The sequence below is a fragment of the Pogona vitticeps genome, chromosome 4 (assembly GCF_051106095.1).
Source record: "Pogona vitticeps strain Pit_001003342236 chromosome 4, PviZW2.1, whole genome shotgun sequence".
Taxonomy (NCBI): domain Eukaryota; kingdom Metazoa; phylum Chordata; class Lepidosauria; order Squamata; family Agamidae; genus Pogona; species Pogona vitticeps.
The window spans coordinates 213,845,001-213,869,096 of NC_135786.1; the positions used below are offsets into that span (position 1 = coordinate 213,845,001).

At 41.8% G+C, this 24,096-nt stretch overlaps 1 protein-coding gene across 5 annotated transcripts in view; it reads left to right on the top strand.

Moving 5' to 3' along the window:
* CPQ (carboxypeptidase Q) overlaps nt 1-23,751 on the top strand; it is a 200,719-nt gene extending 176,968 nt beyond the window's left edge. For all 5 annotated transcript variants that reach the window (XM_072999155.2, XM_072999156.2, XM_072999159.2 and 2 more), the window contains exon 8: nt 22,911-23,751. In XM_072999155.2, the coding sequence (XP_072855256.2) occupies nt 22,911-23,071 (161 nt within the window). In that variant the 3' untranslated portion in view covers nt 23,072-23,751. The remainder of the gene's footprint in view (nt 1-22,910) is intronic.
* The last annotated feature ends 345 nt before the right edge of the window (nt 23,752-24,096 follow it).

Below are 24,096 nucleotides of genomic sequence, written 5' to 3' on the forward strand. Positions count from 1 at the left end.
TTTCTCGTGATCCCACAGAGTGGAAACAAACCAAGTGGAGCAATCCTATCTGCACAAAAAAAAGTAGAAGCCCCTGGCAGGGATCCAAAAAGGTGTGGATAGGAAAACTCTGGGGACAAGCTAGCTTGCTTCAATAATTACTGTATGTTGTGTGATTGCTGGGAAAAGGAGCGAACTAAGCCCACAGCAGACCAAACAGCAGGACACATGCCCCTCTGTTTGTACCCCATCACCAAAATATTTGCCTATCCTGTTATCTAGCACCTATGTCACCTTTTCTTAAGCACAAGCATTGGTGTTTCCGTTTGCTTCTGCATGTCTGCCACAAACCCCCAGCTGTTCCTTCTTCTCTTACTGCTCTAGTCTTTTGTGCATTACCAAAAGAAGAGGAAATGTATCTTCAAAAGAGCCAACACCAATTTCAGTCGCACAAACAGTGGTGCCTCGCTTAACGACATTAATTCGTTCCAACGTGTAGAGCGAAAACGTCGTAAAGCGAAATAAAAAAGCCCATTGAAATGCATTGAAAACCATTCAATGCGTTCCAATGGGCTGAAAACTCACCGTCCAGCGAAGATCCTCCATAGGGGCAGCCATATTCGGGTGCCTGTAAAGTGAAAAATGGCTGCTAAACACAGCGGGGAGCCGTTTTGTACACCCGGTGGCCATTTTGAAATCCGACAATCAGCTGTTTTTGATCATTGTAAAGCGAAAATCGGCTCCCAAAGCAGGGAACCGATCATTGCAAAGCAGAAAAACCCCATTCAAACCATCGTTTTGCGTTTGCAAAAGCGATCGCAAAAACATCATTATCAAGCGGATTCATCGTTAAATGGGGTAATCGTAAAGCGGGGCACGACTGAATTTAGAAATAATCACTGTCATTACCAGGAAAAAAAACTAGCCCTCTTTTTCTATCAAAAACAAGTGAATTGCAGATTCTGGAAGCTTTCAGTTTCATTTCCCACCCACCAATCATTTGCAGCATTTCGGTGTTGCTGTTACACTCCCCAAAGATCCTAGAGTTGAAAACTGGCCCTGAAACCTACAAACAATTGTGTACCCTTTGTATCAACAGAAGACCTTCCAAAAGAGGGCTGTAATTATTTTAAACTTTTTTCCTTTTTTTTAGGAACCTTTTTTCAGCACCCTTTGTTCCCTTATGAGCTGTTGGACAGTTTCATGGGATGGGTAAATATTCAGAACTTTGAAGATGAGGTAGTCAACGTTTCTATCCCTTGTGTGGTTTGTTTGACCCTGGGGGAAACCTATGCTGTCTCATGATGCAGCATTGTTCCCAGAATGTAAGCAAAACAAAATTAGAAAGGGAACTCACTCGGGATGCTGAGAACAGCCTGTCATTTGAAGTGAAGAAGCAGACGTAGAAGCAGAAGAAAATGTTTTCTGAAACTGTGGACTTGAAAAGAGCAGGTTGAGTCATTCTAGCAATTGCACCCTTTCCTTTGTGAAAGGAAATTAACAGCTAAGGCAGATATCCAGATAAGAATTTTCACTCAACTCCAAATGTGTTGAAAATTGAGTGTGTGACAACTAGTGGCATAAAGCAGCCTCAAAGACTAGGGGTAAGTGACTCACATGCATTAAAAAAAAACCTAAACATTTTGACAGACAGGGCAACCGAGCTCCAGAGTTTCCTGGAAGTTGGATAGAGGCTGATTGTATAGAGAGAGTGTTTTAGCATAGCATTGGCAGAAACAGGGCAGTTCAAACACCAAGCCCTCTATTCCTTTCCCAGCACCAACTACTGAAACTTGAATGCAAAATCCTACCCATGTTCAGTGACTGGAGAACAGTGGTAAGTGGTACCGTCTCCCACCTATTCTGCCCTGAGGTATGGGCATGAGCCCGCCCCACTGTAAGAAAGGAGGAAAGGAATGTGGTGTTCATCTCAAAGAAAGACAAAGTATGTGCATTTCAAACAAAAGAAAGAGTGGGGAGCATTTACCAGTAACTTAATACTCAGATTTTGGAGCCTTGGGGCAAAGGCCCAGTTGGTCTATTCTAAGTTCTATTCCCTCTACTGGAGAAGCATAGCAAGGAAAAGAGGTGGAGACATTTGATACTAGAGATGCTATTTGTACTGCAGCGTGCTTGAACCCTAGCTAGCCTAACCAGCAGCGAGGAATCATGAGAGTTGTGGTCCAACAATGTCTGGAAGAGCAGACATTTCCCATTCCCATCATAGTAGAAAAACGCTCACTAAGAATACCAGTGGTGTGTGCGAAGCTACCAGTGCTAAGCTGTGGCAGAGGAGGGAAGCAAGTGGGTGTACCTAATGAGAGATGCTACTATGGAGAGAAAGAGGGCAGGCTGGGTAGTGTACAGCAAGATCTATGAGTGACTGACTGCCAACTATGTTTGTCGTTTAGTCGTTTAGTCGTGTCCGACTCTTCGTGACCAGAGTATTCCACTGCCTCTCGGAGGTGAGTCAAATTCATGTTGGTAGCTTCAGTAACACTGTCGAATGATCTCATCCTTGGTCGTCCCCTTCTCCTCTTGCCTTCACACTTTCCCAACATCAGAGTCTTTTCCAGGGAGTCTTCTCTTCTCATGAGATGGCCAAAGTATTGGAGCCTCAGCTACAGGATCTGTCCTTCCAGTGAGCACTGGATTTAGAATGGATAGGTTTGTTCTCGTTGCAGTCCAGGGGACTCTCAAGAGCCTCCTGCAGCACCACAATTCAAAAGCATCAATTCTTCGGCAGTCAGCTTTCTTTATGGTCCAGCTCTCACTTCCATGCATCACTACAGGGAAAAACCATAGCTTTGACTATGCAGACTTTTGTTGGCAAGGTGATGTCTCTGCTTTTTAAGATGCTGTCAAGGTTTGTCGTTGCTTTCCTCCCAAGAAGCAGTCATCTTTTAATTTCGTGGCTGCTGTCACCATCTGCAGTGATCATAGAGCCCAAGAAAGTAAAATCTGTCACTGCCTCCATATCTTCCCCTTCTATTTGCCAGGAGTTGGGTTCTATTTGCCAGGAGTTGATGGGGCTAGTGGCCATGATCTTAGTTTTTTTTTTTATGCTGAGCTTCAGACCGTTTTTTGCACTCTCCTCTTTCACCCTCATTATGAGGTTCTAAATTACGAGAATTTGGGGTAAGCTACTTTCTTTTGATTAAAACTTCTAGAATCCCTCAGCCACCATTGCTATGCTATACCAGAGGAAAAACCCAACAAATAATGTTTGTAAGCTTTGGGTTTTACCAAACTGGTAAAGCTTGAAGTACAGCTTTATCTGCTACCTGGTACCAATCTAGCTTACTGTGGAGAAGCTTGTCACCAGAAGATTGGCTCCTCCAGGTGGCAAATCATCCACACAAGCAGCTGTGATTGACACTGGTGGAAGAAACACCCACCATGCATAGCATAGGCATCCTTCAGTCTCCAGAGACTATGGTAACATGCTCTGAATCGAGGAGTGTCCTCTCCAGAGCATGAAGCCCGGGTAAGGTAATATGGAGGATAGGCTGTTACCCAAGCAGCAGATCCCCCCTCTCCACATTGCTGAAATGGTCCAATGGAAAGGCAAGAGCCAATACAACTGGTTCCAGCAATGTCGCAGGAGTTGGCAGAACGACACATGCTGCCTTCGGGACCCACCATGAAGCGGCTAGTAAAAAGAAGTGTCAGGGAGATGTAGAAGAATGAAGAGGAAATTCTAGAAAGTGTTGAGTTAAATGCACTTAATTTCAAAAACTTGCCAATTAGGAGCATGATCTGTGCAGTGACAGCCCTCTGGAATAATAAATTCAGTTTTTCAGACGTATCTGTTAATTCCTATTTGACTGAGGAAATATTAACATGAACTCCCAAACAAATACATTGTGGAGCACTTACTATTCTATTTTCCAGGTATCTGCTAGACTCAAAATATCTTCTGAATGGTCTTCAGTCTAACATCACAATGGTAGATAAGTTTGCTATTTTGTTTATGGCATAACAACAGGGAAATCACCATGAAGGCATGACTGTTTAAGTGATTTGATAGGGTTCCAGAGGGCTACTAGTATGTTAGAGCAGTGGTAGGGAGAATTTTTCAACCATCTGTATTGCTCAAGATCAAACAAATGCAAAAATAAATATCCTCCTAATGTTACAGCATAGCCGTGATTGTGCCATTTTCTAGAAGCTGAAAACAGCTGTATAAAAGGCTTCACTGAAGAATTTCGACATGCTATGTCCAAGACAGTAGAGTAGTGAAAGTCTCTTATAATTGATAGCACTTCAGCCAGGGAAACATTCCAAATGTGCAAAAGGCATTCTGGCTCACATCTATCATGCTGTAATACTAAGCATACTTAGAAATAATGTTCCACAGAAATTATCTGTCTGTTGTACCAGAGAGTTAGTGTACATCCTCTAAGGTTCTTCAGAGTCTTGCAGTTATAAATTTGCAGTTATAAATTTGAAATTTAATTTAATTTTAGATTTAATGTGAAAACAGGGATATAGACAGAGCAAAAAGATGTTTGAGGGAAATAAACTGTAACGATGCAGTATATGAGATCACTTCCATCGCTCTTCAAATCAGAGGGTCACAATTTGTGACTGGCTTTGGTAGCCCAACCAAAAATGGTAGTCATCCTGACCCTGTTAGTCTCCTTGTCACTAACTTCGTACAACCTCATTAGGTTAATAGCGGTCCTCTGCTGCCATTCAGAGCTACAGGTTTGGAGCCAAAAAAGATGGCTCCCTTCCAGCCCTTTCACACAAGAAGGCCATCTATGAGTGGTTCTCTTGAAGAACCCTTCCACGTGAAGGAAATGTTTCACCCTGATTTCTATTCATTGGTTGCCAAGGAGCCTGGGATTCACATTCAAACTCTTCCTGTAAGAAAGGCACTCCGCTTCTCTTAAATAAACCTTTCTCTTTAGGGTATTTAAAATGTTTATTTTTAAAACTGCAATTCTGATGGAATTTTTCTTTCTATCTTTTTAAAAAGCTTCCAGACTGATATAGAAAAAGCTTTGGACAGGCTCAGGGATGAATACATATGGAAATAGAGTGCAGAATGCAGAAACAGACAGATCCAGCCACTGCTACTGCTTCTTCAGGTGCCAGGTCAGCTAATTAAGACCAGTCAGTGACACCTTCTCCTCTGCCTAATCAGAGTGTGTAATACCTAAAGTCAGACAAGTTTATTGTGGCCTCAGAGTAAAAACAAAACAAAACAAACAAACAAAAACACAAGCACTTCTCTCCATCCGTGGCAGTGGAAACATAATAATAACAACAAAGTGAATAGCTAACATTTTGCTGCTCTTTCAGAATATCAAGGATATTCTGCCTAATGGTAGGGCCAACCATGGCAGGTGCTCTTGCTACTTCTGTTAATTAGAAATTTGGGGCATGTGTTTAAATTAGATGCATCTATTTCACTACTTGTTCACTACTTGCAACATACAAGGGATACTAATTATGAGGGCCATACTTTGGACCTGGTTTTCTCAACGGGACTGAAAGATGGTGGTTTGGATGTGGAGGAGCTGGTTGTGACTCCATTGTCATGGTCAGACCACTTCCTGGTCAAGGTTAGTCTATTAGCTTCTTCTCTCCTCTGCAAGTGTAGGGGATCTATTAAGATGATTCGCCCTTGGAGACTAATGGATCTGGGTGATTTCGTGAATGCTCTGGGGGATTATCCATCTGATATGATCAGCGCTCCTGTCAAAGATCAGGTTACCCTGTGGAATAAAGAGATGACCCGAGCAGTTGACACGATTGCGCCTAAGCACCTTCTCCCTGTACGTAGAGCCCAGACAGCTCCTTGGTATACATCTGCACTGTGGGCGATGAAGCGAGAGGGGAGATGGCTGGAGCACAGGTGGAAGAAGTCCCGCTGGGAGTCCGATCGAACATGATTTAGAGCCCATTATCAGGACTATTCGTGGCAATATGGCCGGCAAAACACCAATATTTCTCCAGCCATATTGCTTCCTCAGAATGTCATCCAGCAGAGCTGTTTCGGGTGGTCCGGGATCATCTTCAACTGGGAAATCCAGTGGAGGTCCCAGACCATTCATCAGCTAACTGTGATGAGTTTGCCATTCATTTTCAGGGAAAAAATCACTCAGATTCACATTGGGTTGGATTCCACCATTAGTGCAGAATCAGAGGATGTGTCCAGTGTGCCATGCTTAGGTCAAGTATTAATGGTTCGGCCCTTGGCCAACTTGGCTAAGTAGAAGATCTACCAGGGGGGTTAGCAGCTGGGTCCAAGAGGCCGTGAATGGCTCTTTGAGAGAGGGAGTGGTCCCTACCGCTTTGAAAAAGGTGGTAATTTAGCCAGTCCTTAAAAAGCCTAACCTGGACCCAGGGCTGATGGTTAACTACCAACCAATGGCGAACCTCCCTTATTTGGGCAAAGTGTCGGAGCGGGTTGTGGCCGGGCAACTACAGGCACTGCTGGATGAAACAGATTTTCTGGATCCATCTCAATCAGGTCTCAAGCCGGGTTTTGGTATGGAAACTGCCTTGGTCGCCCTGTACAATGACCTTTGCTGGGAGAGAGACGGGGGGCAATGTGACCCTGTTCATACTGCTGGACCTCTCGGCGGTTTTCAACACCATAGACCAGTGGTTCTTAACCTTTGTTACTCGGATGTTTTTGAACTGCAACTCCCAGAAACCCCAGCCAGTACAGTTGGTGGTGAAGGCTTCTGAGAGTTGCAGTCCAAAACTCCTGAGTAACCCAAGGTTAAGAACCAGTGCCATAGACCATGGTGTCCTTCTGGATAGTCTGGCTGGGTTGGGAGTTGGGTGCACCACTTTACCCACTCCTTCCTGACTGACTGTGTCCAGAAGGTGATGCTGGGGAACAGTTGCTTTGACCTATGGCGTTTATGTTACGGGGTTCCTCAGGGCTCGACACTGTCCCCCATGTTGTTTAACTTCTACATGGAACTGCTGTGAGAGGTCATCAGGAGGTTTTTGCTGAGCAGTCAGCAATATGCTGATGACACTCAACTCTACCTCTCGTTTTCCACCAATCCAGGTGAGGCGGTTTCTGTGCTGAACTCGTGTCTGGACCTGATAATGGACTGGATGAGGGTTAATAAACTGAAACTCTATCCAGACAAAATGGAAGTGCTGTTAGTGGGTGCTTCACTGGACAGGCTGGAGGGCCATTTCCCTGCCATGAATGGGGTTACATTCCCCCTAAGGGACAGGGTCCGCAGCCTGGGGGTGCTCCTGGACCCCGGTCTAATGTGGACTTGGTGGCCCGGGACGCCTTCCTTCAGCTGCGGAAATTATACCAGCTATGGCCCTACCTGGACGAGCGGAGTGTCATGACAGTTACACATGCACTGGTAGCATTCCGTATAGATTACTGCAATGTGTTGTATGTGGGGCTGCCTTTCAAGACGGTCCAGCGAGTGCAACTGGATCAGAATTGAGCTGCGAGATTGGTGAGTTGGTGGGGCCACTTGGGAACACATCAGGCCGATTCTGTTCAAATTACATTGGCTACCAGTCACTGCCTGGGCCCAATTCAAAGTGCTTGTTTTGATGTATAAAAACCCTAAATGGCTTGGGCCCTGAAGGACCACCTCCTTCCATAAAGAGCCATCTCTCAAGAAGTTAAGAGGGATAGCTTGTAGACAAAGGGCCTTTTCAGCAGCTGCCTACAGACTATAGGACACCATCCCGCGGGAGATTCATCTGGTGCTGACGTTGATGACGTTTCAGTGCCAGGTAAAAGCTGTCCTGTTCCAGAAGGATTTTAATTGAAATAATATCAACTGTGGGTCCTGATGGCAATTTTAGAGCATTGTATTTTTAATTGTATTTTAATTGTTTTTATATTTTTATTGAATTAAAATTGTTGTAAGCCACCCAGAGACCTTTGGGTAGTGTGGGCAGCATATAAGTTAAATAAATAAAAATAAATAAAAAATAAATAATTAGCTGATTGTGGTAACAAATAAATGATTGAAGGTCTTAGTTGGCAGCTTCAGGTCTAAGTTGTCAGTGTGCTCCACTCAGTACAATCTATTCAGGAATTAAGTAATAACAGAATGGTGCTTTAAATCACTGGAATTTCAGCTATTGGCATCAGTTATGTATTTCCAGATTGATATTTTGACAACATGAAAAGACAACAGAGCTAATCCAGCAGGAGTGTTGGACATGAATTGCATACAAACTTTCCCCCGCAGGAGTGTGCTTATAGAAAACCAAACATTTTACAATCTAGGAATATTCAGAACAGGAGATAGCCTTCTAGTATGGTTGCAGAATAGACAGCATTGACAATTCTGGGCTAAACGTTTAAAGCCGAATGTGTTTCATTTTGTGATCAGGAATTATCACCATGATGGAGTGATAACTCCTGGATAGCTGTCCAAATCAGGACTGATTTGAATCCGTTCATTAATGGATTCCAATCCATCTATAATCCTATGCATACCTGCACAGAACTAAGGACGCAGTCAGATTGTGGGAAAGGCATGTGTCCAGTCGCACCAGAAAGGGTAGCTTTGTACTGAGTCCAGTGGACTTTATGTCAGATAATTGTCTGGAGGACTGCAGTCTCCTTGAAAATTCTATGCAATTTTGCCATTCTTTGTAATGTGGTAGATCAGGGTTTGGGAAATGTAGCAGAAATCAGACTGGTAGGAAGCCGACTACTTCCCCCTGCTATTGGATTAGATTCAGATGAAGGAGTGGTGAAAATTAGTAGAAGAAACATCAATAATTTTAGATAAGCAAATTATATTATCACCAAAAAGAACAGCAGTGACCTGAAAGATCTACTAAGGAAGGTTAGAGAGGAAAGTGCAAAAGAAGACAAAAAATCATTACTACAGAAGAACTACATAAATTGAATGCTGACAATGAAAAACTGAGATTGAAATACTTTGTAGGCCTTTATTAAGTCATCAATTCAAAGGGAGGCTGCAACCAAGAAAGGCTGAGACTCAGAAGGGCAGCAATGAAGAAATTAGAAAAGATATTCAAGTGTCACTGGATTCCTAATCACCACGTATGGGTGTGAAAGCTGGACAGAAAAGAAAGCTGATAGGAAAAATATTAATTTGTTTGAAATATGGTGATGGAGGAGAGGTTTGTGGATATCATGGCCTGGCAGAAAGACAAATAAGTGGGTTCTAGAGCAAATCAAGCCGGGGCTGTCTCTGGAGGCAAAAATGTTCAAACTGAGGCTGTCCTACTTTGGGCACACCATAAGAAGGCAAGATTCTCTAGGAAAGATAATAATGCTGGGAAAGGTTGAAGGCAGCAGAGAAAGAGGAGACCAAATATGAAACTGATTGACTTCCACAGACTTGAGTTTGTAAGAATTTTGCAGAGCTGTTGAGAACACGACATTTTCAAGTGGGTTCATTCTTAGGGCTGCCGTATGTTGGAGGCAACCTGATAGCACATAAGAACAACAGCTCTACCATGGTACAGTATTTTCTAACATCTTGGCACTTTACCACTCCTCTGTATGCATAGGTGATGCCACTGACATATAATTATTGGCACTTAATTTCAAGGTGGGGCAGGTGTTAAAACACCACAACATTCTCTCTCTCTCTCTCTCTCTCTCTCTCTCTCTCTCTCTCTCTCTCTCTCTCTCTCTCTGTGTGTGTGTGTGTGTGTGTGTGTGTGTGTGTGTGTGTGTGTGTGTTTGGTTCTGTGATGAATCTGACTCTGAGCAGATCTAGAGTAAAAATAGACCAACAAATAATAATCACAAGATGGGAAGAAACATCTAATTTCCAGAATCATTTTGTATAATGCCTGGAAGGATCTGAGTGGGCGTGAGGGGAGAACAGTCACTGGAGTGTTTTATAAACAAAGGCTATATCTGTTTTGGCTAACTTGGGAGCACTTTAGGATAAGTTATTTTAGATTCTTGTCAGCTTTTGTGCTGCGAAGTGGAACCCCTTCCCTTCCCGAGACTCAATTTCACACTGTTTTTATGCACCCCTAGTTTCCATCTCCAGCTGCCACAATTGCTCTGCGGCAAAGAGTGAAAGGTTAATGTGCTGCAAAAGTAACTGATAATCTTGAGCTGTAATTTAGCCTATTTGCTGTATCAATAAGAATTAATGCTTAGATGAATTAAACAGAACAGGAAATTGGACTCACAGCATTCCCCCCCCTCTCTTTCCCATTGGCAGCCTGCGTTTAATTAGCCACCAAGGCAGATGAACGAGTGCTTTCTTTTTACCATTTTGTTTAAATTTTGAATTTTAAAAGCTTTCAAGAGCAGTGATTCAGGAGGTAAAACAGCAGGACTTCTGATGTTATTTATAAGCTCTGTGCAGGAAACTATTTCAAGGTCTGTGGCAGGGTAACTCAAGCTCCATTTGCTTTACCCAGTAATTTCAAGCGTAGAGACTCAATGACAGAGCTAATGGCACTGTTGCCCCACTGGAACTACATTAACTTCTTGATCATTTTGGCTTGATTTGACAAAATTCTCAAAGCGTTGTCTGCCGCCAAAGGTACCAATCGGCTCAGTTAATCTTGTGGAATGGTGCTGGCTTTAGATGTTGTGGTATCTGAAGCGAAAAATTGAAATGACATACATCCTCCACACACATTTTGCCTTTAAAAAAATTGGTGGCAAGACACAACTTTCTGTTTTTTAAAGCAACTTTCTCTCAGAGTTGAGGGCTATTCACCTAAAAATATCTCCTCTCATGGGTCTAGTCCATAAGTCATCAGTACGGTTACTGATCACAGGTAGCCTGTGTGGTACCATGGGTAAAGTGTTGGTCACAGGCCTGGGAAATCCATGGTCAAGTTCTCATTCAGTTGTGAAGTTTATTGGGTGACTTTGTGAAGCTTATTGGGTGACTAGTCATTTACTGTCAGCCTGAACTTTCTCCCATTAGCCAAAATCCTCTTGCTGTGCAAACTACCTACTTTTAGAAGTGAATTGCCCCAAATTAAGAAATCAGCACAGATACTATCAGTTGCACACTGAGTCGTACAATTCAGTATGCAACTACTAATGTCTGTGGTGATTGCTTAACTTGAGGCAATTCACCTCCAAACATTCCTCCTCCTTTTCCTCCCTCATTCTTGCACCAATACTTGCTTCTTCTTCCTATGCTTTTTTCCTGTTTAATTTATTTTAAATGATCAGCCATGACAATCTGCACTTTTATTTAAATGTAAATACTGTAAGAAATAGATCAGGCAATACAATAATATCAGGAATGGTGGCGCTGAGGCCAAACTTGGTATGGGCGAGATAATATTATGGGCCATCATACACAGCCCTTGTGAAATAACAAAATAGCAGTTATGGGGAGGATTAGAATTCAGAGTTTTGTCCTTTACCCCTTCCTCATGTTATTGTCCAAAGGATAATCAAACCAAGTTGCTACTTAACCCAGAAGTGAAATTGCCATTTTCATGAAAAACAGATTCCATCCATTCTGTGGAGAATGGCTGCTTTGTCAGTGGGATTTATTTTTGTCGGAACAATGGGGCACTGGAAAGTATGAAGCATCCAACCCTCGGCACCATCACTATGCTGATTAGGAATCTGGAAACTAGAGCTTTAAATGTTATAAAAATGAGTATTAAGCACAAACTGAATGTTGCTCTATATAATTTATTCTGTTAAAATGAAATGACTGTGTGAGTTCACTGAATACAAGTTATTTTACAGGAATTATATGAACCCAAAACAGATATCAGAGCCAATATGGTGTAGTGAATAGGTTATTCGACTAGCAGAACTGCATTCAGATCCCTGCTCCGCCATAGAAACTCCCTGGGGGAGGGGCAATGGTAAAATCGCTCCTTAAATATCTCTCATGTCTTGAAAACCCAGATGGCATGTAACAACAAAACAGATATGCTTAGTGGAGAATGGAAGCAGTATTTTTAGAAATTTTTATTGTTATATTTGTTTTGTTTGTTGTGTACGTATGTTAACCTTGATTTAAGAAATTGTGTTTATTTAAAAGAGCTAACGCAGTGTGGTGTACTGTAGTGGATAGAGTGATGGACTAGAACTGTGGATCAAATCCCCACTCAGTCATGGAAATTGACTGGGGGAGTGGAACTGGTAAAACCACTCCTTAAATATCTCACTTACTTTGAAAGCCTTATTAGGGTCACCGTAAGTCGGTTCTGACTTGATGGCAAAGAACAGTGCATAAATTTAAAATGGTTTTGCAGACATTTAGTTTCACAGTCTAAAGACATGTATGTAGATGTTTGTATTGGTAGTGTGTGTGATACAGCTCAATGGTTTACATCTCTGGCTGCAGAACCAGAAGTTGGGAGTTCGACTTCCCACTGTGCCTCCTTGACAGGGGCTGGACTTGATGATCCATAGGATCCCTTCTAGCTCTGCCATTCCAAGATTATTATTAGTAGTAGTAGCAGCAGCAGCAGCAGTATATATAGTGTATTACCTGTCATTCCTTTTCTACAGATAAATAGGTGTTTACAAAAAAAAAAGGAATGATGACAAAAGACTGCTAGATTACGTGCAACCATGCATTTATTATTTCACCTGGTTTGACCTTTTAGGATTAAGAAGCAAAAGGATTGGTAGAGGGGGAAAAGAAGCCTTGGGCAGGAAGCATTTTGATATAGCCATACCCTTCCTCCAGCTCTGAAATGGGGCAGATTGCAAGGCTTTTTTGGACTACAACTCCCAGAATGCCTTAGGCTGCCTGCTACTAATTACTGGATTTCAGCCAATTTATTGCAGGGGAGTGAGATCATGGAATAAGAGGTAGCCATCTTGCTTGCTCTCTGGCAGCTCCCCATCTCTGAGCCATTTGCTGCATTGGCCATGCAGGTTAAAGTATTCTGGGGGTTCTATCATGTTTCCCCAAAAATAAGACAGTGTCTTATATTAATTTTTGCTCCAAAAACAGATTAGGGCTTATTTTCAGGGGATGTTTTATGTTACAGTCATGCCTTCTTCTTCTGGTTGCTGCACAATGCTGCACATTGGTGGAGGGCAGGGTTTCACTTAACTGGGGCTTATTTTTTGGGTAGAGGTTATATTTTGAGCATCCTGAAAAATCATACTAGGGCTTATTTTCAGGTTAGGTCTTATTTTCAGGGAAACAGGGTAGTATTAAAAAAGGAACTTCTTGTGTTTTTGAACTGCAGCATATTGAGAGCTAAATTGTAAGGGCAGTAGCTAGCAGACAACAAAAAGACCTACCAGTGATCCAATGTCTGCAACTATTTTGTGCTAATGTGATATTCCTTACAGCTGCCTGTGCTGTCTTTACTGGGGACTCTACAGAAAGGAGGTTTCTTGTTTTACGATTCCCTGCCTCAGTCACATTTTGACCCATTTAAGCCAATTTACTGCATTTCCTAAACACCAAAGGAGCAGAACAATCCTTATTTAAATTACCATCAAAATTAAGTACTGTGTAGTTGTTTCTTAATTATGAAGGAAAGGAACTGATTGAAAATAATTGTATTTGTAAATTGTTATGGCCAAGTTTAATTGCAGTGTGTTTTCTTGAACATGCTGATGCCTCCCTCTTTTAAATGGATACTGTTGTTCTGACTGCCTATGGACCAGCACACGGAAAACTCATTTGCTGTTTATGGCTGAAATCCAGCAGAGGTGGTGGTGAAGGCTTCTAGGAGTTGTAATCCAAGAACATCTGGAGACCCAAGGTTAGGGACCACTGCACTACACCACACTGGGTATCCAATGTCACAACTAAGTAGGCCTATTGAATCAGTGGAACTTATGGAGGCGTTGACTTAGCAAATATCCTCTTATTCAATGGGCCTTCTCTGGTTGTGACTTACTACTGGATTTCAGCCAGTGTTTGCTCATGTTTAAAGTAGGTTGCTCTACCCCAAACCCAGTGTAAGGTAGGAATGGGGCCCAGCTTGTCATGAGGGAACAATTCCAGGAAGCAAAAGCTGTGGGGGCAGGGAGCAATGGCAGACACGAACCAACCCTTCTACCTGAACCCCCTTGACATATGCCTGGGTTGGACAGCAAAAACATAAATGCCATGTGGCCTCTCCATCACTCCCTAGACAAGTCTGCTGCCTTCCAGAGTGATAGAGGATGCTCTCTGATTGTCCATGTTGAAGTAAGATTGAATTACCAGTCTGGTTTGCTTCTGCAAGTAGAATTGAAGGTGAGGAGTGTGACGCAACTTGTATTTTGCCTCAGGCAACAAGACATCTTGTGCTGGGCCTGACTGGGTGAATCAGACTTTTTCTGGCCCACAGTTCTCTGCCATCCTTCTTCTGGATTAATCTGCCAAAAGAATCCATAAATCCCATCATTAAAATACCATTTTCATTTTTTGAAAAACAAAGGGCTGTGCCAGGCCATTCAAGAAACCAATCTGCACATTTCTTTTGGTCACGAATGGAAAACATTTCTTCTGTCCGGAGCCAAATTCCCTCAGAGGTAAATCTCTTGGGATGTTGGATTGTGATCAGTGGCACCTACGTGAGTTACAACTTACTAGGGGATTTCAGGTAATACTTTATATCTCAAGGGATCGCAGTCTTGAGTAATAAGTAGCCATCTTGCTTGCTCCCTGGCAGCTCCTCACTTCTTTCTTTGAGTCTCTTGCCTCATAGACAGCATGTAAGTCTGAGAGAGAACAAAAAAGACTATGGGGAAGTTTCACAAATGCATCCACTGGGACCATTGACCAAACTCGCAAATTATGCTTGGCCTTTCTCTAATTAGCACTGTAGTTTAGCTAGATGAGCTAGTCAAAAAATGCTAAACACTTCGTAACTCCTTACTCTACTTGAATGCTATTAAAAGTGTTAATGAAGATGGAATGCAAGGAAGACAGAGTAAACCAAGTGGGGAATACCCACTACAGTTCGTTAATTTAATGAAGCAGTTACTTCCTAGACAGTAGGTTACAAGAAATGGAAAAGAAACTTTATGTAAGAAAATAGGAAAGGTTGTTGGGAATAGCCATTCCCAGAGGACTAAGTTTCTCGCTGTTGTTATTAAGCTGCTGCAAGAGATGAATCTTTCCATTTCATTTTCTTCCCATAATCTCAAACCCTTTCCATCTATTTATAAAGAGTTTTGCAGATTTCAAAAAGTTCTTACCAAAGCAAACAACTTGCTCAGCCAACCACACTGACCAAATTCAATAGGTAGAACTGTTCCAGCATAGATAGCACCATCTCATTACCTTCCTATCATGAAGCTATTAAACTTGAGAAGAATATTTTCAAAAACAGAGGCAGCAAAAGTGGTGAGCCATTCAGCAACACACATGCTTGTGTTGGGGGTTCACAAGCAGACTCTTAAGGATTATGCCACGGGTGGGAATCAATTTTTCACCCTCAGCATCCAGCACAGGCCCAGAAATTGTGAAAATGTGTCAAATTTCAACAAATTGAACTGGAAGTGACTGAAGTGTTACTTCCAGTTGCGTTCCAGCTTTGTTTTGTTTTATTGCTTTTATAATGAAAGAAAGAAAGAAAGAAAGAAAGAAAGAAAGAAAGAAAGAAAGAAAGAAAGAAAGAAAGAAAGAAAGAAAGAAAAGCCAGTTATTTCCAAATGGCAATATCTTTGCTCTACAGAGCTGGAGGGAGGTGTGCTCTGGATCTTACAATCAGCCATAAATCCCTTTTATCCCTTTTAAAGAGGAAAGTCTAGAAGACCTCAGTACTTAGCATGCCATGCTAAGCCTTCACTCTTGAACGGAGTGCCTTCAGTTTTTGGTGGAAGCTAGTGGGAGAAGTTGTGGCCTACATCACCTACTCAGAGGTCAGAGTGATGGCTATACTAGCAACCCAGGAAAACGTGTGCATTTCATTAGCTATATTTCTTTAAAACCAGAAGTTCCTCCATGTTTCAAAGTATTGGAACAAGCAACTTTTAGTCAATGGTGTAGTGGAGCCAGGTTTCGTAGGGTCAGAGGCCCAGGACTTTTTGAATAGCAGGGACTATGACCTCATCTGCTATCTCTGCCCTTCATCCCAAGAGTACTAGGTTCTCTCTCAGCTTAGCAGCACTTCTTCTGGTAGCCAGGAGACAAATGGATTTTCTCTGGAACAGTATATTGTTATAAGTGATCCTATTATAATTTAAAGTGTCTGATAGTTATTTAGTTTTGAATGGGAAATTAACAGGCACGACCTTTACTACCACCCCCCCCCCCCTTTCCTTAATTGTTGATACACACAGATCTAACATCGTTCCCCTTTGGACTCTCGTTTCAGGGTGGGGCTATCAGGATGAGCCCCTGCATGCACTTCCAAATTTACCACTAGATCAATGCCGTTAATTTGAAAGATTTGTATGTAGTGCTGGAGAGATGTGTGTATCATCCTGGCTCCCAAACTGGCTGAGAGACTGAACTCCTGGGTCTCAGGATGCTTGTCGCGGCAAGAGGAACAGCAGCTTCATCTTTGCTGGGTCATGTAATAATGGGCTCATGTTACACGAAGCCAGATTTTTGTTGAATATTAGGGAAAAACCTCTTAATTGTAAAACCTGTACAATGATGGAACCAATTACCTCAAGAGGTGATGAGCACTCTTAACACTGGAAGCACTTAAGAGAAAATTGGACAACCATCTGTCAGATCTGTTTTGATTTGAATTCCTGTAAGGAGCAGGGGGTTGGACTCGATGGGCTTTTAGGACTCTTCCAACTCCATTATTCTATGATTCTAAGATCAAAGTAGATGCAGATAAAAAACAGCCAAAGATATTGAAGGATAACAGATTCAAATGCAATCAAACTAATTAGAATATGGTGACAGTATTACTGTAAAATGTATCTATTTAAAAAGATACAAAAAAGCTGTACAGCACAAATCCATTAAAAAGCTCTTTCCCTATACAGCCAAACAACCTGCTATCATAATGTGTAGCATTTAAAGTCATTGTACTCAGACATTACGACCATGGCTGTCTATTATTTCACCTGTAAGCAATACAAAGCACAGTTCAAGGCAGACTCCCTTTTCCAGTTCTCTGATGTTAAAATTTCTGCCATCTCCCTCTGAGTGAACAGGATGCCCAGGACCACTTTTCAAAGGAAGAGTATGAACGCATAAGGGAAAACTGGCACAAATGTAACAGGAATTCTGAGACTTTTTGCTATAACAATCCAGACAACAGAAGAAACAAACTGGTCTTATCTCTGCTGGTGACGTACCTCGTCTGCTATCATGCTGCAGTAGCAACAAAAAGAAATGCCCTGTGCCTGCATATATTTTCATAAAATTATTCTCCACCTACTTAGGGTTGCTTGGGTTTGCAACCCAATCTGCATGGCTAATTGATGATGAGTTGAAGGTTTGTATTCAGGAAGCTTGGTTCTGAAGTAGTTTGAGATATTCTCTCTAGTATCTGTTAGAACTATAGGGTCCAGATGCCTTAATGAACAACCTGTAATAAGAATAGACCAGTGTGTTAATATAATGCAGACACAAGCAGCAATAGAGATTTTTTTGGAAGCATATATATTTCTTTAATATTGTACATAAATATATAATATAGAGTATACAATATTGTATATTTATTTCAGTGCAGATATTGTATATTTATTTCACTGCCAAACCAGTCAATTTAAAATGCTTTCCATGTATTTTTCAGGCCAGTTGATTCCCTTTTAAACATAATCATTTAAGCTGCAATGTAGATTTGAATTAAGTTAAAAAGTAATGTAGCTAGCACTGACTTTCAGCATCATATATGCACTGCATTAAAGGATCTGCCATAAAGGTCACTAGATTAAAATTAAAAGGCATACAGTATTAAGAACTTGAGTGTTTTGAATCACCTTTGATTTAAAGGTCATGACCAGTACAGTACTTTGAATAGGGTCTGGAAATGAACTGGCAGCCAATGAAGAAGGGGAGTTCTCACACAACCCCGGTAATCAACTCCAGACAATAGTCTGGTTACAGCATTTTGCACCAGTTGACATTTCCAAACAGTCTTCAAAGGCAGCCCCATGCAGCGCACATTGTAGTAATCCAAATGGGAGGTAACCAAAGCATGTGCCACCATAGCCAATTCAGGCCTTTCAAGGAACAGGAGTACTGGTTTTAATTATGCAAACATACTTTTGGCCATTGTCAAGACCCAGGCATCCAGGTTCAGAGTGGAATCCACAATTAAAGCCAAGCTGTGCGCTTGAGTTTTCAGGAGGTATGCAAACTCATTCTATCATTTTTGAGATTGTATCCCATTACAGCTTTTCCCACTCTTTTGTTGACTATGAGGGCCACTCAATTCCTTCTATGGGATTCTTGCCCACAATAGTAGATATGATAATCATCTGAGCTGAATTCACCCATTCCTGTCCATTTTAGTTCACTGATGCCCAGGATGTCGATGTTTATTCTTGCCATCTCCTGTTTGACCACCTCCAGCTTCCCAAGGTTCATAGATCTCACATTCCAGGTTCCTATGCAGTATTTTTCTTTGCAGCATTGGATTTTCCTTTCACCTCCAGGTGCGTCCACAGCTGAGCGTCCTTTCGGCTTTGGCCCAACCACTTCATTAGCTCTGGAGCTACTTGTACTTGTCCTCCACTCTTCCTCAGTAGCATGTTGGACGCCTTCCGACCTGAGGGTCCCATCTTCCAGCGTCATATCTTTTAGCCTTTTGTTTCTGATCATGGAAGGACAGATCCTGAAGCTGAGGCTCCAGTACTTTGGCCATCTAATGAGAAGAAAAGACTGCCTGGAAAAGACCCTGATGTTGGGAAAGTGTGATGGCAAGAGGAGAAGGGGACGACTGAGGATGAGATGGCTGGACAGTGTCTGCGAAGCAACCAACAACAACTCTGGGAGGCAGTAGAAGATAGGAGGGCCTGGCGTGCTCTGGTCCACGGGGTCACGAAGAGTCGGACACGACTAAACGACTAAACGACGACGACGATGCAAACGCATCCAACACAAGTTGAATCACTATTCCCTGGTCTGCCTTTTGACTCTGTTCTCCCTCATACAATCCACTACCTACCTCAGGCATCATTTTAAGACAGAGACAGCTTCCTTGGAATTAGATGGATAGGAGGGATAGAGTTGAGTGTCATCATCAGTGTACTGATGGTACCGAACCCCAAAGTCTGGACAACCTCTCGTAGAGTTATTTCAACCTTAGTAGGTTTGGCTGGAAGGGAACTTTCTGGGAGGGGTGATTGTCAATTAATCCAGCTGTAACCAGTTGTTCATTCCCTGTCTCTGATTTTGAAGAGAGCCATGCCTCTCAACTTAAGAGTCTACTTATTTTCACATTTTTTTTCAGTCTGGTGGCAGTTAGCAGTTAGTGCAGTTAGAATAAGAATGTAGTCTGCAAGAGTCTGCTGGAAGCAGCCTGTTAGTCTGTTGAGGCCTGTTGCTGCACGCATTCAGCCATGCTTTGTACCGTATGCTGGTTTTCATCTGTTCAGTTGTGAGTAAATGAAACCTTTTATTCTTTCTCTTACCAATGTTTCAGAGTGAGTTATTGAGACTGTAAATTCCAGTTGCCGAAACAATAAGGAGTGGTCTACTCTGGGGAGACCTGAAGCTAGTTCTGCTCTGTAAATCCCTGCAATTCTGCTGTACAGTTAGAGTCTTTTAACCACAATTCAAAAATCTTCAGCAACCTCTTCTAGTGGTTTCATGCATATGGTAAATACCATTGGGGATAAAAGTTGAGCCTTGAAGGATACTGCAAGCCAACAGCCAAGGGGTCAAGCAGGTGTCCTACAGTATAATCTTCTTGGTTCACCCTTCCAAGAAGGACTGGAACCACTATCATTCAATGCTTCCAAATCCCAATTCAAACAGGTAACAGTAGATAAGGAGCCATGGTCAGTTTTGAAAGATATTGAGAAGTCAGCAGAACCAACAGGAAAACACACACCGTCTCACCTCTCCAAAGATCATATTATGCACATTTCACCATCCATTTGTTTGTTTGTTTGCTTGAGTAATGCTTTGAGGGTGGAGCAAATTGGGGGGGGGAGAGAAATTAGAGCAGCCATTTCCTCTCAGAAAGTTCTGATCTGAATGGGTTTTTTAAATTTTGGGAAATTCAAAATGGCTGCATCATTTTTTAACAAATGCTGCCTCTCTTTCTACTCTTTGGGGGCTGCCATTATGTCACATATTAGAGGAACATCTTCAAAATAGTACAGACAATTATAGAGTGGGTGGGTCGTTCTTCCAGCTGTCCATAGAGCTTCAGTTCAGTTGAATATTCCTCTTTTTGATATTTTCTTTTCTTTTTAATATATCAGAACATCTATCTTTAAGCACACACCAAAGATGCTTTATTCAAAAGCAAACATAGAGATTTAAAAGCTATCCCATGACATTTGAAGGCTACTGGAAGATGGGAGAAGCTCAGACATTAACAGAGCAAGTTGACAGATATCTAATCAGAAGCAAGCATCTTTTATTTCAGAGTAACTGACTTTTAAGTCAACATGGTGGAGAATCAGGGAAATTTGAAGGAACAACACCAGGGAAGGATCCTTTTCAGGAAACTATCTCCATGTGTTACATGCAGTTTTGGCCAACCATTATGTCTTTCCATTGTGGTATAGTGGATAGAGCGATGGACTCTGGAAAACAGGGTTTGAATCCTTTCCCCATGGACACTGGGAATGGAACTGGTAAAACCACTCCTTAACTGTCTCACTTACCTTAAAAGCCATATTAGGGTTGCTATAAGTTGTTTCTTCTCTCTCTCTCTCTCTCTCTCACACACACACACACACACAGAGAGAGAGAGAGAGAGAGAGAGAGAGAGAGAGACTTCTCAGCCAGTTCTTCCCAGGAGACTGATATTATCCAGGAAAGATGTTCCCATTTGTAAACACCTTCCTTGTTTTGATGTTTGCACACCCATGCATTTGCATCATTTAAAGCACCGACAGACTTAATAAGCTATAAATATTATTACTTCTTGATCCTGTCCCTTTCCCTTGCTTTTCTACATGACGCTAAGTATTTTGCTTCTGTTTGCATTTGTCTGCTTAAAGAATTACTTTAGGGAACCTCAGAGTCTATTTTAATTTCCTTCATGGCAACACTTTCTTGAACGTAATGAATGGCTTATTTCCCAGTCTTACAGCTGCTCATACCTTGTGAATTGCTTAAGATCCCATAAAGCTATTGGAAAGTTAGACACCCTTTACATTTCCTGGCCACAGTGTCAGTGATGAGACATGTCAAGTGTTCAGGCAGAAGGAAATAAAGGACTCAAAATAATATGAGTATGTCATTTGAAATCATGTCTTTTCTTCACTTCAGTGGGACAGTTATGAGTTGCCAGCTTTCGCATCTGGGAACCACTGGATTGTGGCTGCAAATCACTGAGAAAGGGATTAAAGCAATTAAACCAAACTTCTCATACGAACATGCGTAGAATGTTACCTTGCAACAATAACCCCTTCACACCTTGTGGCAGGGTGGGCTCCAAAGGACCCCCTCCCCTTGCAGGGCTGAAATGCCCACATAGTACACAAGTGCAAAGCCACCTGCAATGTTTTAGGCCTCTTGGATTGTTTCAGAGCGGTTTAAAACATATTAACCTTAACTTATTCAAGTGGTTATCTGTCACAAAACCCCTAAAAGTGAGTGAATTTCTTTTTAAAAAACATTATTTTTTTTTTTTTTAAAACCTCAAAAATATATCCCTCACTTTGTAATGGTTCTGATTAATGGAATACCTGCTGTGTCATTGGTTTGTGTAATTAAGCAGCACCCAGGGGACTTCGGAAAAGGTGAGTTTAAAAATGATTTTCTACAGCTGCTTGACTGAAATGTCTACACAGAATAAGTATTTGAACAACATTTTCAAGGTAACTTTTTTGTACAATATGAAGCTTTCTTGTGTAAGAAGACCCATGCCATCAGCATCATGTGGCAAATCATGCAGCTGGTTTCAATGCTGATATCCTCTGCCGTTCAGTTGCTTTCAACACAGTCAGATTAAGTGCATGTCTCTCATATTGTCACTGCACAAACTAAGGAAAGAAGAGACTTTCCCCTCATACACTCATCTGTCACCCAAACAAAATCTTAATATCATTGATAAGAAATGTGATGACAAGAAAACCTTGGAAACATCTCTATTTTTCAGGAAGTAAATAATATTGATATACATTGTGTTTATAAATGCATACTGTAGTTATATATAGTGTACTCTGGCCACTTCTCCATCCAAGGCGGCCATCTTCAGGTCAGGGTCGCACCACCTCTTTCAAGGTCGCCAGTACCTAATAATGAGGTGTTTGGCACCTGCTGGCTAGATAGTTACATCCAGTTGAGCAGCTGAGTGCAGAATTAGAGGTGGTGTGTTCTATTTCCCACCATGCCTCCTTGAAAAACAGCAAGCCTGCGTAGCCTTGAGTGAGCAGGACAGTCCCAGAGTACCCTCAGGAGAAGGGACTGGTAAACCACTTTCTCTGTTCCGAGGAAACCCTGGAAGGGGGTGCTGTAAGTTGGAATCAACTTAACAGCATGTAAATATATTAGACCCTCTCGGCTACTCCATCCCTATTAGCTCTTACTGCCGAAGATGGACAAGGATGGAGCTTATGTGTAGCAGGGTGGACACATTCATGTTTCTTGTCCATGTCACCAGGCCACAACAATTGAAACTGATCCAAAAAAAAGCCGGGTTAGACGGTACTTTGGACCCTGCACCAGAGACTGTCAAATTTGCAGCCACATATTTGTCACTAAAAGTGACCAAGAGTTTTATTTCTAAGAATGTTTCCTGTTTATTCGGTTTCAGTCATAACTAGCTTATGATTTAAATCACCTGCGTGATGGCGGTTGACTGGCATGTTTTGTTGGTGGTACATCTTTTTGTCAACCAGGGGCCATATAGAGACTCTCTGTAGCTTATGAGAATTCTGTCAAAGTAAGTGAAAAAGTCAACATTTAAAGAAAGTGACTTTCTGCCTACTCTCTCCACAGGTGCCAGCCTGCGTGATGATATCACTAAATACTTCTGGTTTCATCATACCCAAGGGGATACAATGACAGTTCAGAATCCATCTGAGATGAATCTCTGTGCTGCTGTTTGGACAGTTGTATCCTATGTAATTGCTGACATGGATGAGAAGTTACCGGTGTAATTAAAAAAAGAAAATCAAGGGAAAAGATTCATAATTTTGGACATATTGACCAGAAAGGCGTATGAGCTACCACTGTGGTGAAAACTTGAACTTTCTCAGAAAACTGTCTTTCTCATGTCTGAAATCTAGGGATGGCCTTTTTATTATGTGGGCTTCTTTGATTTGCTGATTTAAAACCTTCTACTCATGTTGTTCATTTCCTGCTACGTACTTATATTAAATGTGGGGTTTCTTTTGTAGCTGTTATCTACTCTACACCTGTTCGAAAATGGGTGAATTGTTTATCTGCCAAAGGCTTAAAATAAAACTGTTGCATAATCTTATTCATACTCGCTTTTGGGAGAATAATTATAGAGGATAGAAAAAGTGGAATCTTTGAGATCACTTGATCGTTGAACTTTTCCTGTAATGGAATGAAATTCCGCAGTGATGGGGTAAGCCGTGATGTAGGCTGAGAGGGAAATGTGTGGGTCTTATTAGGCATCAGCACTACAAATACATCCACAGCAGATGTTCCTGCCCGTGTATTTATTTATGCTTTATTCAGAAAGATCTGAACCACTTCCACTTCTCAATAACTGCATCTGCCTCATGAAATATACATCCCCATCAATTGTACCCAAATGACTGATTTTCTTCTCTTTATTAATTAGCATAATAAAAATCTCATGACAACAGAAGAGAGTAACATTATCATTAATTGTGGGTTGAAGTGAGCAGTGTTTCCTGCATAGAGATTAAGCAGGAAACAGAAAATAGCTTTGGCAGAATTCAAGAGATCGCTCGAGTTGGAAAGTGTTTGTTACTATGTTCACATTTCCCACTCGGGGTGGTAAAACCTAATCATTTCTATCAAGAGGGAACTGGAGTTTCTACTGGGCAGCACTACTGGTGGACAGCCACAGTCAAATGCAAATTTAACCTAGCCAGTGTCTTACAACTAGAGTCTTAAATGTACATCAAAACAGTGGACATGTGACTGCCATCCTTTGCAGTTGGGGATCTCAGTTTAAGTAGGAAGAAAT